We start from the raw sequence: 25,481 nt of genomic DNA, 5'->3' as shown, positions 1-25,481 counted from the left end.
TTTGAGATCTGATGTTTCTGTGTCTGTTCATTAATCATCATGGCAGTTACCACAACTGCATGTCAGTGTACTGTAACTCTTATGGAGATCATCTTCCATTCCCTTGGGAATGTTGGCAGTCTTGTTGGATTTTTTTATTGACATTTAATTATTTATAGACGTGTGTTTCTGCCTTTTAATTTCCCATATTTTAATTTTCTTTCACTGGCATTTTACAGATCAGCAGTCACTTTTACAATAAGCTGACCTGTATAATTATGTGTTGAAGGTGAACTTTATGAATGCTAACTTTAAACTTGTTTTTCAGCATATTTGGTAGTTCCTGCTGACAAGAGATTTCTAGTACTGTATACATTCATCAAGAAGAACAAGAAAAGGAAAGTCATGGTTTTCCTTAGTTCATGCATGGCAGTCAAGTTTTACCATGAACTTCTGAACTACATTGACCTTCCAGTTATGGCTATTCATGTAAGTTACTCATTGTCATTGTAGTTTATTCACAGTTTTTATCAGTAGATAAAATAGTTTGAGATGTCAGTATATATTCCAGTCACAAAGAAATTCATTCAGGTAACCAAGAATTATGAAAGATATAAAGGTTACAGTATCAGTGAACTCCCAATTATCTAGCGTAATAGAGCCAAAAGCCTGACGTATACTCTCAATATGCCAGGTTATGCAAAAGTTCCCCCGAGGGGCCCTTAACCCCCAACTCTATAACACTTATCAACTGTCATACCCCCTATAAAACGCTTTAAAATGTCACAAAGCAGCTAACAGACATTCTTAAAAATAAAATACTATAATGTACTGTTATGTGCACTGTAATTTTATATGCTGAAGCAATTTCATGTTGATGATGGGGATAATAATAAAGTCTCCCCAGCCAGGAGACCCGTTTTCTTTCACCTGGCAGTACATGTACAGTGTAATGCACGTTATAAGCTCTATAAACCGTCAAAAATCAGCCAAAAGGTGTTTCTAATATTGAAACACTGTATGTACTGTGAAGTACACTTTAATCTTATGTACAGAAACACATTGCATGTTGATTGTGATGATAATGATGATGGTGGTGGTGATGTAGACATTATTGGAGAATACTGTACAATAACATCCAAAATAAAACAGTAAAAAAACAGAAAGTACACGCATAAAATGAACCATGCTTCACTACTGTGCTGTACTGTGTACACCGTACTGTACTTTCTTCAGTCGAAATTCTAGCTGTCTGCCACACAAAACACAACAGAACTTTTGTTCCATCGTAGCAAGGACAAATTTCACTTGGGAGGAAACAGTTGTCTAAATGATTTTTTATATTGTGTTAACAATTCCTTTGTTGCATGGTTATTTTGCTTAGTAAAATAAACACATTTTTATCGACTCTTCTTGTTTAGTGACACAATTTGATTAACCTTTCTTTCCAATACACCACAATTTAATTAACTTTTCTTTCCAATACACTTTCATTGGTGCCTTAGCAGAGTCCAGCAATCACTTGTACAGTGCAGTAATGTACACTTCAGAATACTGTAAGTTGTACTTACCAGAGAGGAGAGGAAGAGGGGAGGGGAGGGGCAGCAATGCGACATGTCAGAAAGCCACAGAAGCACTATAAAGCCAGCCAGGTTTTGGAGGGAAACTCATCACAACATTGCCATTTAATAATAATAATGTTTTGGAAGAGACATAGAGTGCAGTGTAGGTTCGTTTGAATATAGGCACCAAAACGGCGGAGGAATACAGTAAACCCTCGATATAACAAACCCCGGTATTGTGAATTTCGGATGTAGCGAACAGCCAAATCCTGGCCGAACTTCCCCCGTATTTTGCGAACAAAGGTCGCTAAATGCAGGGGAAGTTTGCGAATCAGCCCATGGTTCCAATAGCATCCCTTCATGGCACAGTAAGTGTATTTCAACAGCACTCCTTCCTGGCACAGTAAGTGAACGTCAACAGCATCCCTTCCTGGCACAGTAAGTGTACTGTAACAGTACAGTGAAAGCTCGATTATCCAGGCTCGGATTATCCAGCTTTCGGAATATTCGGGCCATAACTGAATGATTCAGCGGTACAATAATTCATAAAATTATACTTACGATAGCTCCAGTTGAAACAGAAAGCACCGCGATTGCTAGCGAGCAAGCTACGAGTAAACGAGTGTGAGTCAACCCCCCACCCGTGCCACCCGCTCACGACCTACCTTTTCTGACTCTGTCACTCACGTGTGCGACATTCACCATGGCTAGTTCACTTGTTACCCCTGCTGATCTACCACTATGGCCGTTGTTTATTTTTATATTTGTGATGCTGGCGATGCCCTTCATCATTATATCCATGGCTCCACCACCAACAAAGAGGAAAAGAACTGTCCTGACGCTGCAACAGAAGCTGGAAATGATTAAAAAACTTGAATCAGGCTGGAATATCAAGCGCAGCTCAGAGTTTTATGGAATAGGCAAACAAACTGTTTCTGACATTCGAAAGTCCAAGGCTAAACTCATGGAATTCTCTGGTAAGATAGCCATTGACTGTAAAGTTAGTGGGTCTTCGGCTGCCAGAAAAACCATGAAAATTGCAGTGGATGATCGCCTGGAGGAAGCAGTGTATAAGTGGTTTGTTCAGCAACGGAGTGTCGGCGTTATGGTACGAGGTGCTGAGATTAAGTCTGCTGCAGAGAAGCTAGCAACCATATCGGCATTCAGGGTTTCAAGGCATCTGATGGTTGGCTTTCTCGATTCAAGGCAAGGCATGCAATGGTAAACTGAAGTGTGTTTGGCGAGTCTCTGGATGCAGATACATCACAAATTCAGCTGTTTCAGGAGAAACTGCTGAAGCTTATACAAGACAAGGGTCTTCTTTTCTCCCAGGTATACAACGCTGACAAGACCGGCTTATTCTACTGGTCACTTCCCCTGAATACACTTGCACAGCGCCATGAAGAGTCTGTTCCTGGTCGCAAAATCTCCAAGGACCGTGTGTCTGTGTTGTGCTGTTCAAGTGCTGATGGTCTCCACCGGTTGAAGCCGCTCATTGTTGGCAAGGCTCGTCGCCCACGCTGTCTCCGCACCTGCATGGATAAATTACCTCTTCTGTATGACTTCTCCAAGAAAGCCTGGTTCACATCAGCGATTTTTAAGTACTGGTTTTTTAATAATTTCATCCTTGAGGTGCAAAGGTTTCAACAGGAAGTCCTGAATATTGCACCAGCTCGTGTACAAGCAGTTCTCCTGCTTGATAACGCCCCTGCTCATCCTGGTGTTTCTGAACTCGTGAGTGATGATGGACAAATCAGGTGCATCATGCTGCCTCCCAGCACAACATCAGCTATCCAGCCTATGGATCAAGGCATCATATGTGCAGCCAAGCGACTCTACCAACGACGATTCCTTGAGGAGGTAAGTTTTAATTCATCGTAAGTGTCATTAATTCCTTTAGTGCAAAAAAAGCTTTTCTTTGGGTAAACATACGCTTTATCAGAGGCAGTAAAAGCACCTTACCAAATCAGTTCTTCCTGACAGTCTATTATATTTTAATTATATTTCTGAGGCGGTAAAACATTTCATGTAAAATCTGTTTCCCCATCAACTCGTTTGATTCGTAAGCTTAATGTTGGAAGTGACTCCTAACCTAAGTGTTCTAACCTCACCTAGCTTAACTGTACCTAATAATTTAACCAAACTTAACCTAGCATCCGGCTGGGAAACGAAAACCACCTTTGAGTACGTTGAGTAAAAGACAGTTATAGGTACGGGCAAATGATAATACAAACCGGGCAATATTTCCCTTACTGCTGTTTCCTATTTTTGGTGTTTTTTAATCCATTCATAGTTTTTTTTTTTTTTAGTTCATTTGAGTGTTTTGAGGCCTCATTTGTTGCGCAAATGAATAATCATACATGTAATATGACTATGACGATAATCTGATTGAAAATATTAGTAATGGCGGAAGGGATGGCCAAATCTAAGTGTTTAACTAAACTTAACCTAACATAGCTTAACTGTACCTAATAAATTAATCCACCCTAAACCCTAACCTAACCTAACCCCCCCCCCTTTTTTTTTTTTTGTGCTGGCTAACATGTGACGAGATTGTAACGATCAGGCAAGGTTGCTTTGTGTCCAGTGGACTTAACCAACTTACTCTGACTATCCCAGAGAAGTAAAATTTATTGAAGAGGTTAATGAAATAAAATTTATAGAAGAGGTTTACAAAATAAAAATTAATTGTGAAGAAAAAATACGAAAGTGAAATCTTGCAACCTAACCTAAAGGTACGACAGTTTCTTGCGGAGATCTGGCACGTCCATATTTTTCTTTCTTTTTCGTCTGCATGTATTTTCTTAGGTCATGGTTGTGGTTGATGACGAGGATGAGGATACCAGAGGGCAAAGGACATTGTCAAAGTGTAAAAATTATTCTCTGAAGTCTGCCATATTTAACTGGGCCAAGGCTTGGGATGATGTGAAACAGACGACGCTTCCTAATGCCTGGTCCCAGCTGTTGCAAAACGAGGAAGCCGTCCAAGATTTTGATGGGTTTGAGCCATACCTGGCACCTTTAAAACGTGGGGGAGAAGAGGCAACAGCTGATGAAATTATGGAATGGTTGGAAGCTGATGAAGGAGATCCTGGGTTCGAAATTATGACAGACGAAGAGATTGCCGAGTCTGTGCAGTGGAGAGATAATGATGATAGTGATGATGAGGATGGCGATGATGATGCAGCCAGCGTCCCTAGGCCTCGACTCTCGCAGGCACGTGAAGCTGCTGATGTCCTCCTCAGTTTCCTGGATGGGATGGAAGACGATGCCGAGTTTTCTCGGTGCTACAACACTATCTGGGAGCTGAGAGATTGCATCATACAACGGCAGCACAGGGGCACAGGATTTCGTCAGACTTGGTAAGTTACGTAACAATGATGCGCTTTTATTTTTTTATTACATTACGAAGTTTCACAATTTTCTTTATTGTTTCAGCATTCATTAATTACAAGAATGCACACATCAAAGGCAGCTACTGTATTTTTTTTTTTTTAAAGGATTTTGCAGTTCTTCCCTCCATGTACTGCTACTCCCCCTGGTTCTCCTCCCGGCACTGTAGCAGCTTCTTCCCCTGAACCTGGCCCTTCAGGTGTCTCAAATACACACCGGTCCACAGCTGCTAATTCGCCACCTACATGTTCCCCCGTTGATGAGGCATTGCTCCGTTCGTGTTCACCTGAGGTGGACGACCCAGATTCGGAGTGAAGTAATAGGTTTTTTTGTGTGCTTATTCTTTTCTTCATTCTTGTGTGTATGTATGAAGGGCAGAGTACTGATACAAATAGTAATGTATTCTATTAATAAATCAATCTAACAGTAGAGTACTGTACTTGTGTTTGTTTTAACTGGATTAATCGTGCTTTCGGATTATTCAGGCACCCCTTCACACCATATAGCCCGGATAATCGGGCTATCTCTGTACTACATGATACTGTATTCCTGTTATAGGTACAGTAATCCCTCCAATATCCGACGTAATAGAGCCATAGGCAGGTCCGGATGGTGGTCCTGTCCAGATATTGGGCCCCAGCTTCTGGACTTGTACTTATGGACCCTAACTCAGAAAAACACCTTTACAACTCCCTCTGGACATGCATAGCACCTATTTTAGACCCAAATCACACAAATAAGGGACATAAAAGACTGAAATAAATGCAAAAGAAGCATAAAATGAGGTTTTTGAGGTAGGTTCATACAATATTCAACATTCTGGGTACTTACAAGTCCCTGGCTCCTGGACTGGTAGTTATGGACCCTAACCTAGCCCAACTCAGAAAAACACCTCCCTACTGCACATGCATAGCACCTAAGACACAGCATATTCACACCAATAAGGGACATAAAAGAGTGAAATGAGGTGTTTGAGGTAAGTATAGTATGGAAAATACAGTAGAGTACAGTATGAAACTTTCTTCCTACTTACAAAATAACTGGCTCCTCTCAGACTCTGACAGTAAGAAGGATTTCCTGAAGCACTTGCAGTACACTGTTCATGAAGTCTTGCACTGAACTTAGTCATTCGCACTCAGAAGTCCATTCTCTTCACAGTGCGCACTCTTGTCTAACTTATGCTCCATTGTAACATAATAAGTGTTGCACTCTGCACTTTAAGTCTTTCCACTCTTATAACCATTTTCTAAAGCAAAAACACACTAGTCTATTTACATTATATTTAGTCCAAAATATGTTTGTCTTTTCACTCACAACTGTAAATCCTTAACACAATGCACTGTTTTTTTCACTGCACAACATTGTAAATTCCCGTGTGGTCTAGTGGAGAAGTTCTTGACGTCTATTCACTGTCAGAGTTAGAGAGTATCTCTGGCAGGTGACCTAGGGGTGCGTCGCTGGGTCGTGGTGATGGCGTACCCACTGCAGACGACTCTGAAGACAGATGCAAACTCACGTTGAGCGGTGACTCCACCGTGCCTGATGTGCTGGGCTGTGGCTCGGAGCACGAGGGCCTGTCTTGGGGAGGCAGCGGAGTGGAGCCAGGGCTGGGCACAGCGGGAGTCACGGGCCTGAAAAAACTGTCAATGCAAGAAACGACGATTCTGACAATTAATGATGCGCTGCCTGAAAGCGTGCACTTCCTCCACAAATCCCAAGGGCCCCATCTCCCTGTCGCAGTCCGGGTGTTCCAGGTAGTCCAGAATGAACTCTAGGTGTTCCTGGAGTGCGCTCAGCTTGGGCATGGCTGGAGTTGTGTCATGCTGAGAGGAGTCCACATCATCGTCACTGTCCTCGTCGGAATCTCCAAGCTGGGTACTAACACCTGCAACTGAAGATGCGATCTCGATATCAGACAGGGTCTGATACCCAGGATCGCCCTCCTCGTCATCCAACCACTCACGCACGTCGTCCACATCAACATCATCGCCATGCGTACGTAGACGTGCATGGAAGTCATCCACATCAAAACCTAGGAAATCGTACTCCACATCCGTTCCAAGAAGCAGACGAGACCAACCATTTTCTAGACTCTTGACAGGGATTTCCTTCCATGCACTGGCCCAGTTGTAGATTGCAGACTTGATGTTGTAGCGGCGAAGGTTTTCCAAAGTCCATTGGTCTCGCGTGTCCCGTCCCTCCCTGCACTCGTCCTCGTCCTCGAGAACAACCATCACCTCGTCCAGGAACTTCCTTCGGTACAGCCTCTTTGTTGCCACAATCACTCCTTGGTCCATTGGTTGGATGAGAGCAGTAGTATTAGGTGGCAGAAACATGCACCTAATGCAGCCATTCTCAGCCACCAAGTCCTTGTCGCACAGGTGGGCAGGTGCATTGTCGAGGAGAAGGAAGGCCTTTACCTGGTCGTGTGGGATTCCCAGTTTCTCTGTCTGGTAATGTATGACCTCCTTGACGAAATGGCAGTGGAACCAGCCTTTGAAGATCTGGGCTGTAAACCATGCCTTCAAAGAATGGTACCAGACGACAGGAAGGACATCCATCACCCCACGAAGACACCGAGGCTGCTTTGCGCGGCCAACAATAACGGGCTTAAGCCGGTGCATGCCATTAGCATTGGCACAACACAAAGCAGATATCCGTTCCTTGGAGAGCTTGCGGCCAGGTGCACGCTTCTCCGTCTCCTCGGCTAGAGTGTTCGTTGGCAAAGAGCGATAGAATAAGCCAGTTTCGTCAGCGTTGTAGACTTGACCGAGAGTGAGGCCCTCTCTGTCGATCAAGCCCTTCACCTTGTGCCGAAACTCGTCAGCTCCATCCTCGTTAGCGTCGGAAGCTTCGCCATGAGCCTTACGATTTGTAAGGCCATGCCGTAACTTAAACGCGAAGAGCCAACCCTCGTATACCTTGAAGTCTAGGGCGTCGTGAAGCCTGGCGAACTTCTCAGCAGCAGCCTTCAGCTCCATACCATGTACCATCACACCAGTCACTCGTTGCTGTCGATACCAAATCAATGTGGAGCGGTCGACTTCAGCAAACTTGGGAGTAAACATCACCTTCCTCTCCATGTTGCGTTTGCTTCTTGACGAGAAGTCAGCCGTGTACTGTATGAGTTTGTCTCGGGATCTCTTAATATCAAACAAAGTAGATTGGGCCAGGTTGAACTGGCGGAGGATGCGGGACGAAGACCACCCCACATCTACTTTCTCCAATATCTCCCTCTTCTTCTCCAGAGTCAACACCACTCTCTTCCTCTTCTCAGGCAGCGGGGCCATCATCACACACACGAAGGAGAGGCACGAGAGCAGCAGGAGTGCCTGCAGCAGGTAAGGCACCACCACAAAAGCGAGCACGTGGGCAGCCATGACGACGAGCATTCACTCACGATAAGAGACAGGCGGAAAGTGAGGAGGATGTAGGGGCGCTGTAGCGGACGTCGGAGGAATGATGCGCCACAACAAAGCTGTCCCGCGCCCCCCGTGCCAAGTTCAAATTACGGGCGGGAATGAATTGGTGTTTTTTCGATTTTTTTGCGGTTTTCGGACCATTTTCGGAATATTGGACCCCTGGACGATTATGTCCGGTTAGTGGGGATGTTCGGATATTGGGCGTTCGGGTATTAGAGGGATTACTTGTATTTATATGTACAACTTCATACAGTATTGTATTTACATGTATAACTACATAAACCATTGAATTCTTCATGTAAAACTTCCTAGAGTAAGTTTAGGTTGTGGTTGCAAACGTAGGACCGAACGACTCCCCGGATACAGCGACTTAGGTTTGGTTATCCCTCTTATAATACCGACCCTCGGATATAGCAAACTATCAGATTTAGCAACCCACCCCTCCCCCCAATTAGTTCGTTATATCGAGGGTTTACTGTACAGTGGAGAGTAAGAGAACATCCACCTTCCTGCTGCCAGCCAATGAAAACTCTGCATTAGAATTCTCCCTCTTTTGCCTTAGCCAGTCAAAACTTTTCTGCTCCCAACCACTGCATCTCAGCCTCCCTGCCCACCACCAAACACCCCGTGTGCTGCTAGGCCCACCAACCGTCAGTCCTCCCTCCCTTCCCCCCTCCCTCAACACTCCACCCCTTTCATATTACAATACATGTACAGTATAACCCCATTCTTTTTGTGTAGTTTCTTTAATTTTTTTGTGATTGTGGCTGGAGGTATGATGACAACAACAGTTTCATGCAGGATAATAATGTACTTTTAGCCAGAAGAAAGGGTCCTTCGTGCTGGGTAGTGTCAAAGATTTTATGCTTTCTGCTAGATTCATTTTCATTTCATTTCATTTAATTTTCAAAGGCTCCAACATGCTTGCGTGTGTCGGCCTTGGTCATCTAATGGCGGCTTTCCACACTGCACGATCCATTGCAGCCTCCCTGTTCAGTCCCTTAACCCTGAGGTCACACTGAATGACCTCGTCCCATGTCTTTCTTAGTCTACCCCTCATAACCCACACCCAATATTAACACTTCTCACCGTCCTCACCCAATTATCATCCCCCATCCACTCCACATGCTAGATACCATTTTAATTCAGCCATTAGCTATGCCGAATGATGTCATATGTGAGGTAGTGCCGAGACGGATAATCAGGAGTTTACTGTATATTTTTAAAGTTCAGTAAAACCTCTGCAAGTCAGCATCCTGTAAGTCGGAATTATGCACAAGTTGTAATGTTACATGAAAATCGTTAATGAAAATAATTTAAAATGTTCGAAATCAGTAAAAAAAAAAAAACTCGGAAAAATTTCCCCAAAGTCGTTAAATGATGTCTGACAGAAGGCCCATCTTGGATGATGATGCATCGTTCTAGGCTGTGATGGCTCGTTCAGAAAATTCTTGTAAAAATGCCCCTAAGACGTGAAATCTCAGCTAAGGGAAGCCAAATCTCATTATGATGATGCACGAGCTCATCATGTTCTAGCCTGTGAGGGCCCGCCAGCCACCTCCCACCACAGTGTTGCTAATGTGGAGGATTGCCCGCTATATTAAGAAGTTTTTTTTTTTTAAATCTGGAGGATAATAAATGGTGAAGTTTACTCCATGACTGGTGTATTGTAAAGTCCTATCTAGCATTGTTTTCTTTAATGTTCCCCAATTTCCATCTGTATGGTGGATTTTTTTCACTGTTTAGGCCAGTCTAGCAAATTTCTGTGCTGTACAGTACTGTACATTCCATTTGGCAACCTTGCCAAGTCCTGGAACCTCCCACCTCACTCTGCTTCAGTCTAGCATCTGCTACCACTCGTGTCGGTATTTTCTCACATTTCAGTCTGTATTCCACACTTTTATTCCCAACCAGCATGGCTTCCAAGGCTCCCAAGGCTTCTTCAGGCAGGAAGGAGATGAAGCTGAAGACCTTGAGCATTCAAGAGAAGCTGAAAGTTGGAAAGAATCGATGTTGGTAGCTCTAAGCGTGCCATGTGTGTGGAGTTTAACCTGGAGCCAAGCACGTTTTACAACATGAAGAATAAGGAAAAGTGTGTACTGTACAGTACAGTACTGTACTGTTGTTCAGTTGCGATTATGGTTAAGAAATGTTGCACAAAAGCAATCATATGCTCCCCTAGCACCTCCACATCCTACCAAGAGGCCTTCCATGTGCTTAGATTACACCCTCTGCAAGCATGGTCAGTGATTTTTGTTTTATTTTTGTTTCTGGTTAGTCAGGAATCTCACATTTCCCATAAGTCGGAATTATAGTCAAGTCGGAATGGCCTCAGCCCCAATTATTCCGACTTAAAGAGGTTTTACTGTATGCGGTGAATTCCTTCTGAACTAGGCCGAGCAGAAGAGCTCATACAAGTTACAGGTACAGTATTGCCATTTTTCCAGCTCAGAGAGATGAACATCTGTTGAGATTGTATGTATTGTGGGGAGGATTTTTGTCTCATGGGGAAGTTTTACCCAATACTACTGCTGTCACTACCTACCTTCCTAATACTTGTACATGCAGTTGGGTACACAACTACACACACGCACACATGGATCAGAAGTTAAGGAAGTGGTACCGGTGGAGAGAAGGAGAAAAGAGGGTATAGAAAACACCAAAAATCATTGGAAGGTGGCATATACTAATGTTGATGGTTTAATATCGGCAAGGTTAGAAATCAACAATCTTTTGAGGATACATGAACCTGACGTTATGTGCTTTGTAGAGACCAAGTTAAGAGAAGATATTGATGCTCATATGGGAGATGGTAAATACAAACTGTGGAGAAGAGACAGAAAAGAAAAAACAGGAGGAGGAGTGATGATAGCAGTGAAAAACAACATAAATGTAGATACCGTGGAAATGAGAGAAGGCAGGGCCGAAGTGATAAATATGAAATTAGAAACTGGAGAGAATAACAAGCGAGATATGGCAATAGTGTATGGAGTGATGATGAATACCAGGAAATGCTGTCAGACATGGCATGTTATTTACAGAAACTGATTAACAAAAGCAACAATATAATTTTAATGGGTGACTTCAATTGTAAAGAGGCGAATTGGGAGGAATGGGACTCAGGAGGCGGCGAGGATTCGTGGGGCACTATATTATTAAATATAGCAATGAACAATGTGATGACGCAATGGGTCAAAAAAGAGACAGGGTTCCGAGGTGAGGACACACCAGCAAGACTAGACTTACTGTTTACCAAAGAACCTGATGTAATAGAATCCTTGAAATATCTGTGTCCTATTGGAAAAAGTGATCATGTGGTCATTGAGTTCCAGATGATAACAGGGAACGTGGAGCCAAGAGATGAGCTTTATAGGCAGGGAAGGTACAACTTTGGGAAAGCAGACTTTACAGGATTGAGAAAATTTTTTGAAAAATCAGATTGGAGAAAATTCAGAGAAGCAACAGAGATACAGAGGAAGTGGGATATTTTTCTAGACCTGTATAATTCGGGAGTGGAAAAATTTGTGCCAAGAGTAATGGGGAAAGAAAACAGGAAAAAAGAGTGGTTTAATAAAAGGTGTATGATAGCAAAAAAAGAGAGAGACACGGCATGGAAAAATAGGAGAAAGAGAGGTAACGACAGAACAAAGGAAGAATATAAAAGAATTAGAAATGAATACCAAGAATACGCAGAGAAGAAGAAAGGAATTTTGAAAAAGGTATAATAGACAAATGTAAGGATGAACCCAAACTGTTTTATAGATTTGTTAATGGCAAACTGAAACAAAAGGAAGGAATCACCAAACTGAAAGTAGAAGGAGAGGTCTATAAGGATGCGGCAATGCAAGCAGAAAAATTGAACAAATGTTTCCAGCCAGTTTTCACTAATGAAAAGGAGTTTGTTGAAGTGGAGGTAGTGACTAGAAATGTAGTGATAAAAGATATAAAAGTGGAAGTACATGAAGTGTATAAACTACTAGAAACTCAAGATGTAAGGAAAGCCCCAGGACCAGATGGAATCTCTAATTGGGTACTGAAGGAATGCAGAGAACAACTGGCAGATAAGATTCACAGTTTAATTGTGTGTTCTCTTGAAGAGGGGAAAGTGCCTCAAGAATGGAAGATGGCAAATGTGGTACCAATTTATAAGGGAGGAAACAAGGAAGAACCTCTGAATTATAGACCAGTGTCCCTAACCAGCATGGTCACTAAATTGTGTGAAAGAATTCTGAAAGATAGATGGATAAAATATCTGGAAGAGATGAATATTTTGGCTGATAGTCAGTTTGGATTTAGAAGTGGAAGGTCATGTGTTACCAACTTGTTGAGTTTTTACTCAAGAGCGATTGACGTTCTTCAGGAAAGAGAAGGTTGGGTGGATTGTGTGTATTTAGATTTGGAGAAGGCCTTTGACAAGGTACCCCATAAGAGACTAATGTGGAAACTAGAGCATATAGGAAGACTGAAGGGGAACCTCCTAGAATGGATGAGAGACTTTTTGAGAGACAGACAAATGAGGACAGTAATAAAGGATAAGATGTCTGGATGGAGGGAAGTAACAAGTGGAGTCCCACAGGGCTCAGTGTTGGTGCCAGTAATGTTCCTGATTTACGTAAATGATATGGTAGCTGGAGTGAACAGTTATGCAAGTCTGTTTGCTGATGATGCAAAGATCATGAGGAAGGTAGAGGTTGAGGAGGATTGTAAAATGCTGCAGGAGGATCTGGATAGGATACACGAATGGAGCCGGATGTGGGAAATGAAATTCAATGCAAAGAAATGTAAAATATTGGAAATGGGTAAAAGTACCAAGAGGCCATCATTGAATTATTTGATGGGTAATGAACCAATCACAAAAGCGAGAGAAGAGAAAGATTAGGGTGTGCTGGTGCAGGACAGCTTGTCACCTGAAAAACACATTAACAAGACAGTTAGAGAGACGTATAAACTCCTGACTAATATAAGAGTAGCTTTTCATTATATGGATGAGGAGATAATGAAAAAATTGATAGTGGTCATGATTCGCCCCAGGTTGGAATATGCAGCAGTAGTGTGGTCACCACACAAAAAGAAAGATATAAACAAGATTGAGAGAATACAAAGAACAGCAACCAAAATGGTCCCCAGTCTGGCAGATCTGTCGTACAGAGAGAGGCTAGAAAAGCTGGATTTGCCCTCCTTAGAAGAAAGGAGAAAGAGAGGTGACATGATTGCAATGTTCAGGACCATGATGGGAGTAGATAAAATTGACAAAGAAGATCTGTTTGTATGGGATAAGAGAGTAACAAGAGGACACGGGATGAAACTGAGGAAGCCAAGCTGCTTGAAGGATATCAAGAAATATAGTTTTCCTCATAGATGTATAGACCTGTGGAATAACCTGGACAAAGAGATCGTCCAGTCTAAAAACTTAAACGAGTTTAACCCCTAAAGCGTGGCCAATGGACAGCCGACCCCCCCCCCCCCTGGTGGCGGGGTTCGATCGCGGTCTGAGTACCTGTAGGAAAATACAGTATTTTCCAAAAATCAGAGATTAACCCTAGAACATTATATTTGGTATGGCAGATAGTACTTACATTCAGCTTTCTCCAGAGACAGGTGTTGAGCCTTCTGGACTACCCAAGGACTTGTGGAGACTTGCAAAGTTGGGTAACAAAATCTTCACTTTCACACCTCCAGCAACCCGGTTTCCCCTCTACCACAGCCTCATTCTGTCAGAGTAAACTTTATACTACAATGTACAGGTAGTTTGGAATCCGTATTTGTACAATAAGCACTGAAAATAAGGCTAAAATCAACGAAGCGTACGACCGACATGCAGCGCGGCTGCGTTCTTCCCGTCACTCAACAAACATTTCCATTTTCACAGCTAAAAACACATATACTACATTATTTTCAATCATATTACTTCCCAAAAGATCACCGCGGCGCGCTTTTTATTCTGCCTTACGCCCGTCACTTTATTCTCGTTCCTGTCGGCCGCTCGCACTGACTCGGAAGAGCTAGAACTCGCCATAATGTCACTTTGAAAGCCTGCGGTAAACTGATGCTAAACAGGGGCAAACCGCGCGAAAAAAAGCTAGTGTAACAACTGGGGAAACAAGCGTTTCCTCTTAGCATAAACAGCTTGTGAGAGGAGAGTGCAGATTTACAGTTCTGAGCAGTCAGGCTGGCCGGGCCGTGGTGGGGGGGGGGGACGGGGGAAAAACGCGATACTTGGCAACAACGGAGGTCAGTAGTACAAAGGTAAAGTATGCTAATTGTAGCTAAAGGGTGGTGGTACTGATAGACAATACCAGCTAGAACATCCTTGCCCGCGTTTATTCAAAATTAACTTGAATCGCAAACGCGACGATCCGCCGTTATGTCCTTTTTGGCGAGCGTCGCAAACACGACGACCCGCGTTTTAGGGGTTAAAGCTAAATTTGACTTATTGAGAAACAGAGACGGGACCCCACGAGCATACCGTAAAACGCCATAACTTCGGACATTTTTTATGTGTTTTAATGAATAACTCCTTGTAGAATGGTGCAATTTTATTCCTGTTGGTGTCATGTGGTAGCCAGGGAGAGTACCTACTAAATCCATATATTTAAAAAAATTAGCCAAGCTAAACTTGTGCTTTTTTTTTTTCATTTTCAAGTGTCCGAGGTTAGGAACAAATTTCTTAACTTCGGACAGCTCTTCCAAACTTCGGACATCCATGTATTTTCCCTTTAAACATGAGAATGGTTAACCCTTTAACCGCGGGTATTGTTTTGGTCTGACTGTCCTCTCCCGCGGGGGTTTCAGCCAAATGTAAACAAACCTTTAAACCTTAATAACTCTGCACAGAATAAAGCTAGAGAAAAAAATAAGGTACCATTAGAAAGTACTAACCTTCAGCTTTCCATTGATGTAGGTTTCATGACTTTGTTGACTTTCACAGGACGGGCAGTGCCGTTAGAAGTGAGGGGTGTAAAATCACTATTTTTCGCTCACACACCATTACCTTCGCTCATACACCATTACCAAATGCCAACCTCATTCTGATAATAATACTATAAACATATATGAACACTGCACATACGATAAACACCCACTCTGTGTTCACTGAGGCAGGTAAAAGGCACTGTAATTACCCGCATTTCACTGCCACATCAGCGGTGTTTTAATCACTATTTTTCGCTCACACACCATTACCAAATGCCAACCTCATTCTGATAATAATACTATAAACATATATGAACCCTGCACATACGATAAACGCCCACTCTGTGTTCACTGAGGCAGGTAAAAGGCACTGTAATTGCCTGCACTTCACTATCACATCAGCAGTGTTGTCACTCACACAGCTGGACAGATACTGATGCGTGTTTGGTCCGGGGTGGGGTGGGGGGCCCAGGGGGTGGGAGGTGGGGCCCCAGGGGGGGGAAGAGGGAGGTGGGGGTCGGCTGGAGTGAAAGAACTTAATAGCTACTCTCCCTTGAAACAACTGGCGCATGGAAAAAACGCGGGGTATTCAAAATATTCACAAACATTCGAGAATGACACCCACGGTTTGGTCCAGTTTTTGCAACGTCATTCTGGAATGACACCCGCGGTTAAAGGGTTAATGGGATCTATCTCTGGACACACTGGCCAAACTTCGGACACTTGAGAAGTTTTTAAAAAATGTAAAAAAAAATATTGGGCACTCGTGACCAGAGTTATACATATATATAGAGAAGTATCCCAGAATATCTTCTTTTTGGAGCTCGTAATTTCATATCACATTAAATTGCATCATATCACATTGTAGTGAGGTATTCTGGCCGTAAATAGAACTAAGAACTATTCACGAACTTTTTGAGATGAAAAAATAAAATAAAAATGCACTGCATATACCCAAAACTGTAAGAGGAACTGTCCTCATTTTCCTAAACAAAACTTCACTTAATTATCAAGTATCTACCTCATTGACTCAACAAATGCATACCGAAATAACATAATATGATGTTGAACATTTCTTACAGGTTCTAAAGACACACACACACACACACACACACACACACACACACACAAATCAACAGACACACGCACACACTGGCACATGTTATGAAGGCACCATGGAACATATTAACTGTAGTACATCAGTACAAAAAACTATTCCTTAACTACCAGTATAAAATACTGTAACTAAATGTATAGTATCACTTTTTTCTTTAAAATAAACCTCATTACTGGTTAAGGCATCTTATTGGCAATAACTTTGGTACTGGTAGTACTGACTATGGTATCTTACAGATCTATATCAAAATTATTATCATTACTTAGGCCAAAGGTTCACATCTACATCAAAAATCATCCTTTGCTTTCGGTCAAGTGTTGGTTCTGGTAACACCTTCAGTATATCCTCTTTGTCTATGTCACTGCTGTCATCAACCATTGGATATACAAATGTGTGAGGTGTACCCTGAACGTGTTTGAGAAACCTGACATGTATTTCTGGTTTTACCTTAACAATGATAGCAATATAATGCCTATATCTGTCTTTGGTATCAAAGGGAACCCTCACAACTACCCAATCTGAGGGAACAACTTTATCCCCAATAATCTGGGTAGAGGTGACTGTCAGGGGAGATGCTTGTGCTTCATGGTTGGGTGCAGATGTGGAAGTGGAAGGCTGTGCTGCTATCTCTGCTGTATCCTCTTGTGGCTGCAGTGGCTGGGGTTGTGGATCATCAACTTCACACTCTTCATGCTGGCTCTCTGTTTCATTTTGTAGTGCCCTTGTAGTAATACTCATGCCCGATGACGCATTCAACCTTTTCTTTCGCCTTGGTTTCGCTATAGCTGGACTTGAGCTTGACTGACTGGTTCCATGCCTCATGTCCTTCAACAATTCCAACACTGAGCTGTCTAAGGCAGTACTGGTAGATGGTCCTGGTGTACCAGTATCAGCTGTATCTTGGATTGAATCTTCTGGAAGTCTTGAGATGGATTTCTGTGGATCAAGAGGATAAATGCCGCACTTCCTAAACCCACTATGTAGGTTGTCAGCAATGGTCCCTTTAACTTTATCCACCAGTTCGGTCAGTAGTGCTGGGAAGCAGTCTTTAGGTAATGAAGCACTCAGCCTACCAACAGTAGTTTTCTTGAAGTTCTCGAGGATCTTACGCCAGTGCACTTTTAGAGGCCGGAACACAGCAACATCGAGAGGTTGTGTCAAGTGCGTGGAGTTAGGTGGTAAGAGAAGAAAGGAGATATTATGTTTCTCACATGACTCAATAACACTGGGTGATACATGGCTTGCCAAGTTGTCTCCTATAATGACAACTCTACCTGTCTTGCATTTAGCATAGGGGAGGATAATTTTGTGGAACCAGTCATCGAATGAACACGAGTCAAACCATCCACTGGGGGACCTATTGTATAGTGTTCCAGGAGGGCCCCCTTCAGTCCAGGTATCGTAAAGTTGGATAGCTTTATACACCACATATTGAGGGAGTAACACACCAGATGCAGTTCCAGAGAACATAATAGATATTGAGGATTTTGTTGAGTTCATGATTCTCTCTGGATATTTAGTGCCCCGCCTCACTATGACTTTCTTTTTACCTGGATCATCAGTAAGATTGGTCTCATCAAAATTTATTATGTTCTCTGGAGGCACACCTTCTAGTGATTTTTTCAGGTTACTGTAAAACTCAGCTAGCATGGCTCTTGTCACTCTGGCTCTGTCAGTCTTTATATTCTGGGACAATCGTCTACTAAGGGTTTGTTTGTGGCGCTTGAAGAAGGAATGGGCCCATTTAACACCAGGTACATTGTTACTGAATCGTGACACAACAACCCCTCGTTTGTCTAAATATGCTTTCACTAACATCCTCAAGTCCAAATTGTTGAGTGAGAATCCCCATTCTGCCAATGTGAGGATTCTCTGACACACCAGTAACTCTTCATCATGGCTCAATGAAGTATAACGTCCCACTTGTTTGCAATGTTTTTGTATCAGGTAATCATGTAATGTGCTCTTTTTTAATTTATATTTTTCAGCTGCTTTGCGCACACTCATGTTCTTGTTATTTATGTCATCTTTAGCCTTTTCCAGGGCACTTTTGGACACTTTACTTGTGTAGGCTTTTTTCCTCTTTATAGGAGATTTCGCTGTTTTAGCCATGTTTTTCTGTTTATATAATTAGCATCACTTTACCATTAATATTATTGTCTGTCCGAAGTTTGGACTTTATTTGGCTCAAATAATTTGTCTGTCCGAAGTTAGGATTTTTTCTGCAAAATAAAGAAGTATTCATTAAAGCAGGCATAGCAAGATTATCCATGCATACATTTTGAAACAGTTTACTTCCCAGTACTTACAGCACTTTTCTACATATAATCGTACTGTTCACTTTTTTACAATTGAAACTGTTTGTTCTGTGTGAACAAAGTTTTGCAGGGTAAGAAAATTCAGTTATTTTTTCCAATGGATTCACGAATTTTTTTCACCCACACATATTCAAGCTAGTTTAATAGGATTAATACATAATAGTCTTAGAGGATTACCCTACCTACCCACATCATTATTTTTTGCAAATATCGCACTCTCTTCCAATAAACTTGAATTATTACATTTTTTTGCGAAATGTCCGAAGTTTGGACGCCGTCCGAAGTTATGGCGTTTTACGGTAGCTCATTTCCTGTATATCACAATTAGGTAAATACATACACACACACACTGACAGCCAGAGCGAACGGACGTATCTCGACTGCTCTCAGCCACCGCTGCAAACCTTAAGTAGTTTTCAGGAATTATGTTTGTCCTGTCTCCTATGGTCTTGTTTTAAATTTATAATACAGTAATCCCTCCAATATCTGACGTAATAGAGCCATAGGCAGGTCCGGATACTGGTCCTGTCCGGATATTGGGTCCCAGCTTATGGACTTGTACTTATGGACCCTAACTCAGAGAAACACCTATACAACTCCCTCTGGACATGCATAGCACATATTTAAGACCCAAAGCACACCAATAAGGCACATAAATGACTGAAATAAATGCAAAAGAAGCATAAAATGAGGGTTTAGAAGTAGGTTCATACAATATTAAACATTCTGGTTACTGGCTCCTGGACTGGTACTTATGGACCCTAACCTAGCCTAACTCAGCAAAACACCTTCCTACTGCACATGCATAGCTCCTAACACCCTATTCACACCAATAAAGGACATTAAAGAGTGAAATGAGGTGTTTGAGGTAAGTATAGTATGGAAAAAAGTACAGTATGAAACATTCTGCCTACTTACAGCAAGTCCATGTCCACCTCGATGAATAACGGCCTCCTCTCGGACTCTGACAGTAAGAAGGATTTCCTGGAGCACTTCCAGAACACTGTTCATGAAGTCTTGCACTGAACTTAGTCAATCGCACTCAGAAGTCGTTCTCTTCACAGTGCGCACTCTTGTCTAACTAATGCTCCATTGTAACTTACTAAGTGTTGCACTCTGCACTTTAACTTTTCCCATTCTTCTAATAATTTTCTAAAGCAAAAACAAACAAGTCTATTTATGTTAAATTTTGTTCCAAATTAGTCTTTTCACTCACAACTGTAAATCCTTAACACAACACACTGTTTCTTTTCACTGCACAACAGTGTAAATTCCCGTGTGGTCTAGTGGAGAAGTTCTTGCTGTTTATTCACTGTCAGAGTCCGAGAGTATCACTGGCAGGTGACCTAGGGGTGCGTCGCTGGGTCGTGGTGATGGTGTACCCACTGAAGACGAATCTGAAGACAGACGCAAACTCACGTCGAGCGGTGACTCCACTGTGGCTGATGTGCTGGGCTGTGGCTCAGAGCATGAGGGCCTGTCTTGGGGAGGCAATGGAGTGGAGCCAGGGCTGGGCACAGTGGGGGTCACGGGCCTGAAAAAACTGTCAGTGGTTGATTTGCGCAATAACCGATGATTCTGACAATTGATGATGAGTTGCCTAAAAGCACGCACTTCCTCCCCAAGTCCCAAGGGCCCCATCTCCCTGTCGCAGTACGGGTTTTCCAGGTAGTCTAGGACGAACTCTAGGTGTTCCCGGAGTGAGCTCAGCTTGGGGATGGCTGGAGTAGTGTCCTGCTGAGAGGAGTCCGCATCATCGTCGCCTTCCTCGTCGGAATCTTCAAGCTCGGTACTGACACCTGCAACTGAAGACGCGATCTCGATATCAGACAATGTCTGATACCCAGGATCGCCCTCGTCGTCATCCAACCACTCACGAACATCGTCCACATCAACATCGTCGCCGTGCGTACGTAGCCGTGCATGGAAGTCATCCACGTCAAACCCTAGAAAATCGTACTCCACATCCGTTCCGAGAAGCAGACGAGACCAACCATTTTCCAGAGTCTTCACAGAGACTTCCTTCCATGCACTAGCCCAGTTGTACAGTGCAGACTTGATGTTGTAGTGGTGAAGGTTTTCCAAAGTCGGCTGGCCTCATGTGTCCCGTCCCTCCCTGCACTCGTCCTCGTCCTTGAGAACAACCATCACCTCGTCCAGGAACTTCCGTCGGTATAGGTGCTTTGTTGCCACGATCACTCCTTGGTCCATTGGTTGGATGAGAGCAGTCGTAGGTGGCAGAAACATGCACCTAATCCGGCCATTCTCAGCCACCAAGTCCTTGTCGCATGGGTGGGCAGGTGCACTGTCGAGGAGAAGGAGGGCTCTTTACCTGGTCGCGTGGGATTCCCAGTGTCTCCATTTGGTAATTGATGACCTCCTTGACGAAGTGGCGGTGGAACCAGTCTTTGAAGATCACAGCTATAAACCATGCCTTCAAAGAATGGTACCAGACGACAGGAAGGACATCCATCATCCCATGAAGACACCGAGGCTGCTTTGCACAGCCAACAACAACGGGCTTAAGCTGGTGCATGCCGTTAGCATTGGCACAACACAAAGCAGATATCCGTTCCTTGGAGAGCCTGCGGCCAGGTACACACTTCTCTGTCTCCTCGGCTAGAGTGTTTGTTGGCAAAGAGCGATAGAATAGACCAGTTTCGTCAGCGTTGTAGACTTGACCGAGAGTGAGGCCCTTCCTGACGATCAAGCCCTTCACCTTGTGCCGAAACTCGTCAACTCCATCCTCTTTAGCGTCCAAAGCTTCGCCATGAGCTTTACTGTTGGTAAGGCCATGCTGTAACTTGAACGCAAAGAGCCAACCCTCGGATGCCTTGAAGCCTAGGGTGTCGTGAAGCCTGGCGAACTTCTCAGCAGCAGCCTTCAGCTCCGTTCCACGTACCAACACACCAGCAGCACGTTGCTGTCGATACCAAATCAACGTGGAGCGGTCGATTTCAGCAAACTTGGGAGTAAACATCACCTTCCTCTCCATGTTGCGTTTGCTTCTCGACGAGAAGTCAGCCGTGCACTGCATGAGTTTGTCTCGGGATCTCTTAATATCGAACAAAGTAGATCGGGCCAGGTTGAACTCGCGGAGGATGCGGGAAGAAGACCACCCCGCATCTACTTTTTCCAATATCTCCCGTTTCTTCTCCAGAGTCAACACCATTCTCTTCCTTTTCTCAGGTGGCAGGGCCATCATCACACACACTAAGAGGAGGCCCGAGAGCAGCAGGAGTGCCTGTAGCAGGTAAGGCACCACCACAAAAGCGAGTACGTGGGCAGCCATAACGACAAGCGTGCACTCGCGGCGAGAGACAGGCAGAAAGTGGGGAGGATGCAGCGGCGTTCTATCAGACGTCGGAGGAATGACACGCCACAACAATGCTCTCCCGCGTCGCACGAGTCAAGTTCAAATTACGGGTGGGAAAAATTCGTTTTTTTTTTTTTTTTTTTTTTTTTTTTGTGGTTTTCGGACCATTTTGGGAATGTTGGATCCTGGGACGATTATGTCCGGTTAGTGGGGATGTTCGGATATTGGGCGTTCGGATATTAGAGGGATTACTGTACTGTAAGTTAATATAGACTACCAAAAATGTAAAGATTTATTGGCAGAGATTATACATGAAAGTTTGTAGTATTTTCGGTAACAGTTGTTTTTGATACTGTAACCAATCTCAAACATGGCCGATAATGTAAACATTGAGGGACTCGTATTTCCAGGATTTGATAGTAATGCTAATGTCATGGATCTGGTTAAAACATTGATTATGAGGATTAGTGAACTTGAAAGTGGAGAATCTAGTGTTAAAGGACATGTTTGATAATACCGAGATTACTATACAGAGTCTGATCCAGTCCAATGAGACGGCGAATGAGGAGATCAGGGATTTGAAGCATGAAAATATCGAATTGAGGAGAAAACTAGAAGAGAGTAGTAATAAAACGGAGAAGGTGAGTAGTGTATTAGAAGAGCATAAGGCAAAGTGGGCACATGTAGAAGAAGAACAGAAAGAAGTGGTCAGCTTAAGGGAAATCATCCAGGAAGAAAGGGAAATGAACAAGAAAAAAATGGAAGAAAATGTAGTGAAAATACTGAAGAAAAAAGAGAAAATGGTGAGAGAAACTGTAGAAAGGAACAGATGTGTGGTAATATTTTGAAACAGAGAGGAGGAAGAAAAGGTTAGATCCGTGAGACTCGAGAGAGACACGAACCTGGTGAGAAGAATATTAGGCAAGATTGATCCCGAGGGAGACAAGTGGGAAAAAGAAATTGAGGAAGTAAAGAGGATAGGGCCTTATAAGAAAGGGGAAACAAGACCAAAGAGAGTCAAGTTGTCATCAGAAAGTGTAGTAAATGATAAAGTGACGTGGAAACTAAGCAAAGAGGCAGGGATGGAAAATATTATAATAAGAAAAGATTTGAATGAAGAAAAAAGAGAAGTTTTAAAATCATTGAAGGAACAAGTAAAGGAAAAAAATGATAAGAGGTCAGAGGAAGAATGTAAAACTTTTTTTTGGAGAGTGATGGATATGAAAGTAAGGAAGTGGTATGTGAAGAAATAGAAGTGAAGGAAACTAAGGAGGATGGCTATGAAAGATCAGAAATTGAGGAAGTGAAACTGATGGAGAGAAGGAGAGAAGAGGGTATAATAAACATCAAAAATAATTTAAGGTGGTATATACTAATGTTGATGGTTTAATATCAGCAAGGCTTGAAATTAATGATTTCTTGAGAGAATATGAACCTAATGTCATGTGCTTTGTAGAAACCAAGTTAAGAGAAGATATTGATGTTCACATGGGAGATGGTAAATACAGACCGTGGAGAAGAGACAGAAAAGAAAAAACGGAAGGGGTGATGATAGCAGTGAAGAACAACATAAATGTATATACCATGGAAATGGGAGAAGGCAGGGCTGAAGTGATAAGTATGAAACTAGAAACTGGAGAGAATGGCATAAGAGATATGGCAATAGTGTATGTTCCTCCTAAGACAAGAACATGGAATGATGATGAATACCAGATGTTGTCAGATATGGCTAGTTATTTACAAAAAATGATTGAGAAGAGCAACAATATAACTTTGGTGGGTGACTTTAACTGTAAAGAAGTGAACTGGGAGTAATGGGACTCAGGAGACAGCAAAGATTAGTGGGGCAATATATTATTAAATATAATAATGAATAATGAGATGATGCAATAGGTCAAAGAAGAGACACGGTTCCGAGTTGGGGACACACCAGCAAGGTTAGACTTACTGTACCAAAGAACCTGATGTAATAGAATCATTGAAATATTTCTGTCCTTTAGGAAAAAGTGATCATGTGGTAATTGAGTTCCAGATGATAATAGGGAACGTCGAGCCAAGAGACGAGCTTCCTAGGCAGGGAAGATACAACTTTGAGAAAGCAAATTTTACAGGATTGAGAAGATTTTTTGAAAATGCGGATTGGAGAAAATTCAGAGAAATAAGAGAGATACAGAGGAAGTGGGATATCTTTCTAGACCTCTATAATTTGGGAGTGGAAAAATTTGTACCAAGAGTAAGAGGGAAAGAAAACAGGAAAAAGGAGTGGTTTAACAGATGGTGTATGATAGCAAAAAAAGAGAGAGATAAGGCATGGAACAACTGGAGAAAGAGAGGTAACAACAGAACAAAGGAAGAATATAAAAGAACAAGAAATGAATACACAAGAATACGTAGAGAAGAAGAAAGGAATTTTGAAAAAGGTATAATAGACAAATGCAAGGATGAACCCAAACTGTTTTATAGATTTGTTAATGGCAAACTGAAACAAAAGGAAGGAATCACCAAACTAAAAGTAAAAGGAGAGGTCTATAAAGATGCAGCAGTGCAAGCTGAAATAATGAACAAATGTTTCCAATCGGTTTTCACTAATGAAAAAGAGTTTGTGGAAGGGGAGGGAGTGATTAGAAATGTACCAGTGATAGAAGATATAAAAGTGGAGGTACAGGAAGTGTATAAATTACTGGAAACTCAAGATGTAAGGAAAGCCCCAGGACCTGATGGAATTTCTAATTGGGTACTGAAGGAATGCAGAGAACAACTGGTGGATAAAATTCACAGTTTAATCGTGTGTTCACTGGAAGAGGGGAAGGTGCCACAAGAATGGAAGAGGGCAAATGCATTACCAATTTATAAGGGAGGAAACGGGGAAGAACCCCTGAATTATAGACCAGTGTCTCTAACCAGCATGATCACAAAATTGTGTGAGACAATCCTGAAAGGCAGATGGATAAAATATCTGGAAGAGGTTAATATTTTGGCTGAATGTCAGTTTGGATTTAGAAGTGGAAGGTCATGTATTTCCAACTTGTTGAGCTTTTCCTCAAGAGCGATTAACTTGGTACAGGAAAGAGATGGTTGGGTGGACTGTGTGTACTTTGACTTAGAGAAGGCCTTTGACAAGGTACCTCATAAGAGACTAATGTGGAAACTAGAGTATATAGGAGGACTGAAGGGGAAACTCCTGGAATGGATGAGGGACTTTCTGAGAGACAGACAAATGAGGACAGTAATAAAGGACGGGATGTCTGGATGGAGGGAAGTAACAAGTGGAGTCCCTCAAGGCTCGGTGCTGGCGCCAGTCATATTCCTGATTTACGTACATGATATGGTAGATGGAGTGAACAGTTATGCAAGTCTGTTTGCTGATGATGTAAAGATCTTGAGGAAGGTAGAGGTTGAGGAGGATTGTAAAATGCTGCAGGAGGATCTGGATAGGATACATGATTGGAGCCGGACGTGGGA

General features: G+C 42.7%; 1 protein-coding gene across 2 annotated transcripts in view; it reads left to right on the top strand.

Moving 5' to 3' along the window:
• Nucleotides 1–25,481, top strand: part of pit (probable ATP-dependent RNA helicase pitchoune) — a 341,853-nt gene that overhangs the window by 224,719 nt on the left and 91,653 nt on the right. For both annotated transcript variants that reach the window (XM_080282378.1, XM_080282377.1), the window contains one exon: nucleotides 308–468. In XM_080282378.1, coding sequence (XP_080138504.1) covers nucleotides 308–468 — 161 coding nt within the window. The remainder of the gene's footprint in view (nucleotides 1–307; nucleotides 469–25,481) is intronic.

This window comes from Coenobita brevimanus, chromosome 93, assembly GCF_032717465.1.
Source record: "Coenobita brevimanus isolate Jiangsu-jjx chromosome 93, ASM3271746v2, whole genome shotgun sequence".
NCBI classification, from domain to species: domain Eukaryota; kingdom Metazoa; phylum Arthropoda; class Malacostraca; order Decapoda; family Coenobitidae; genus Coenobita; species Coenobita brevimanus.
Note: the sequence above shows the minus strand (reverse complement) of the source record. Positions and strands in the feature narration are given on the sequence as shown.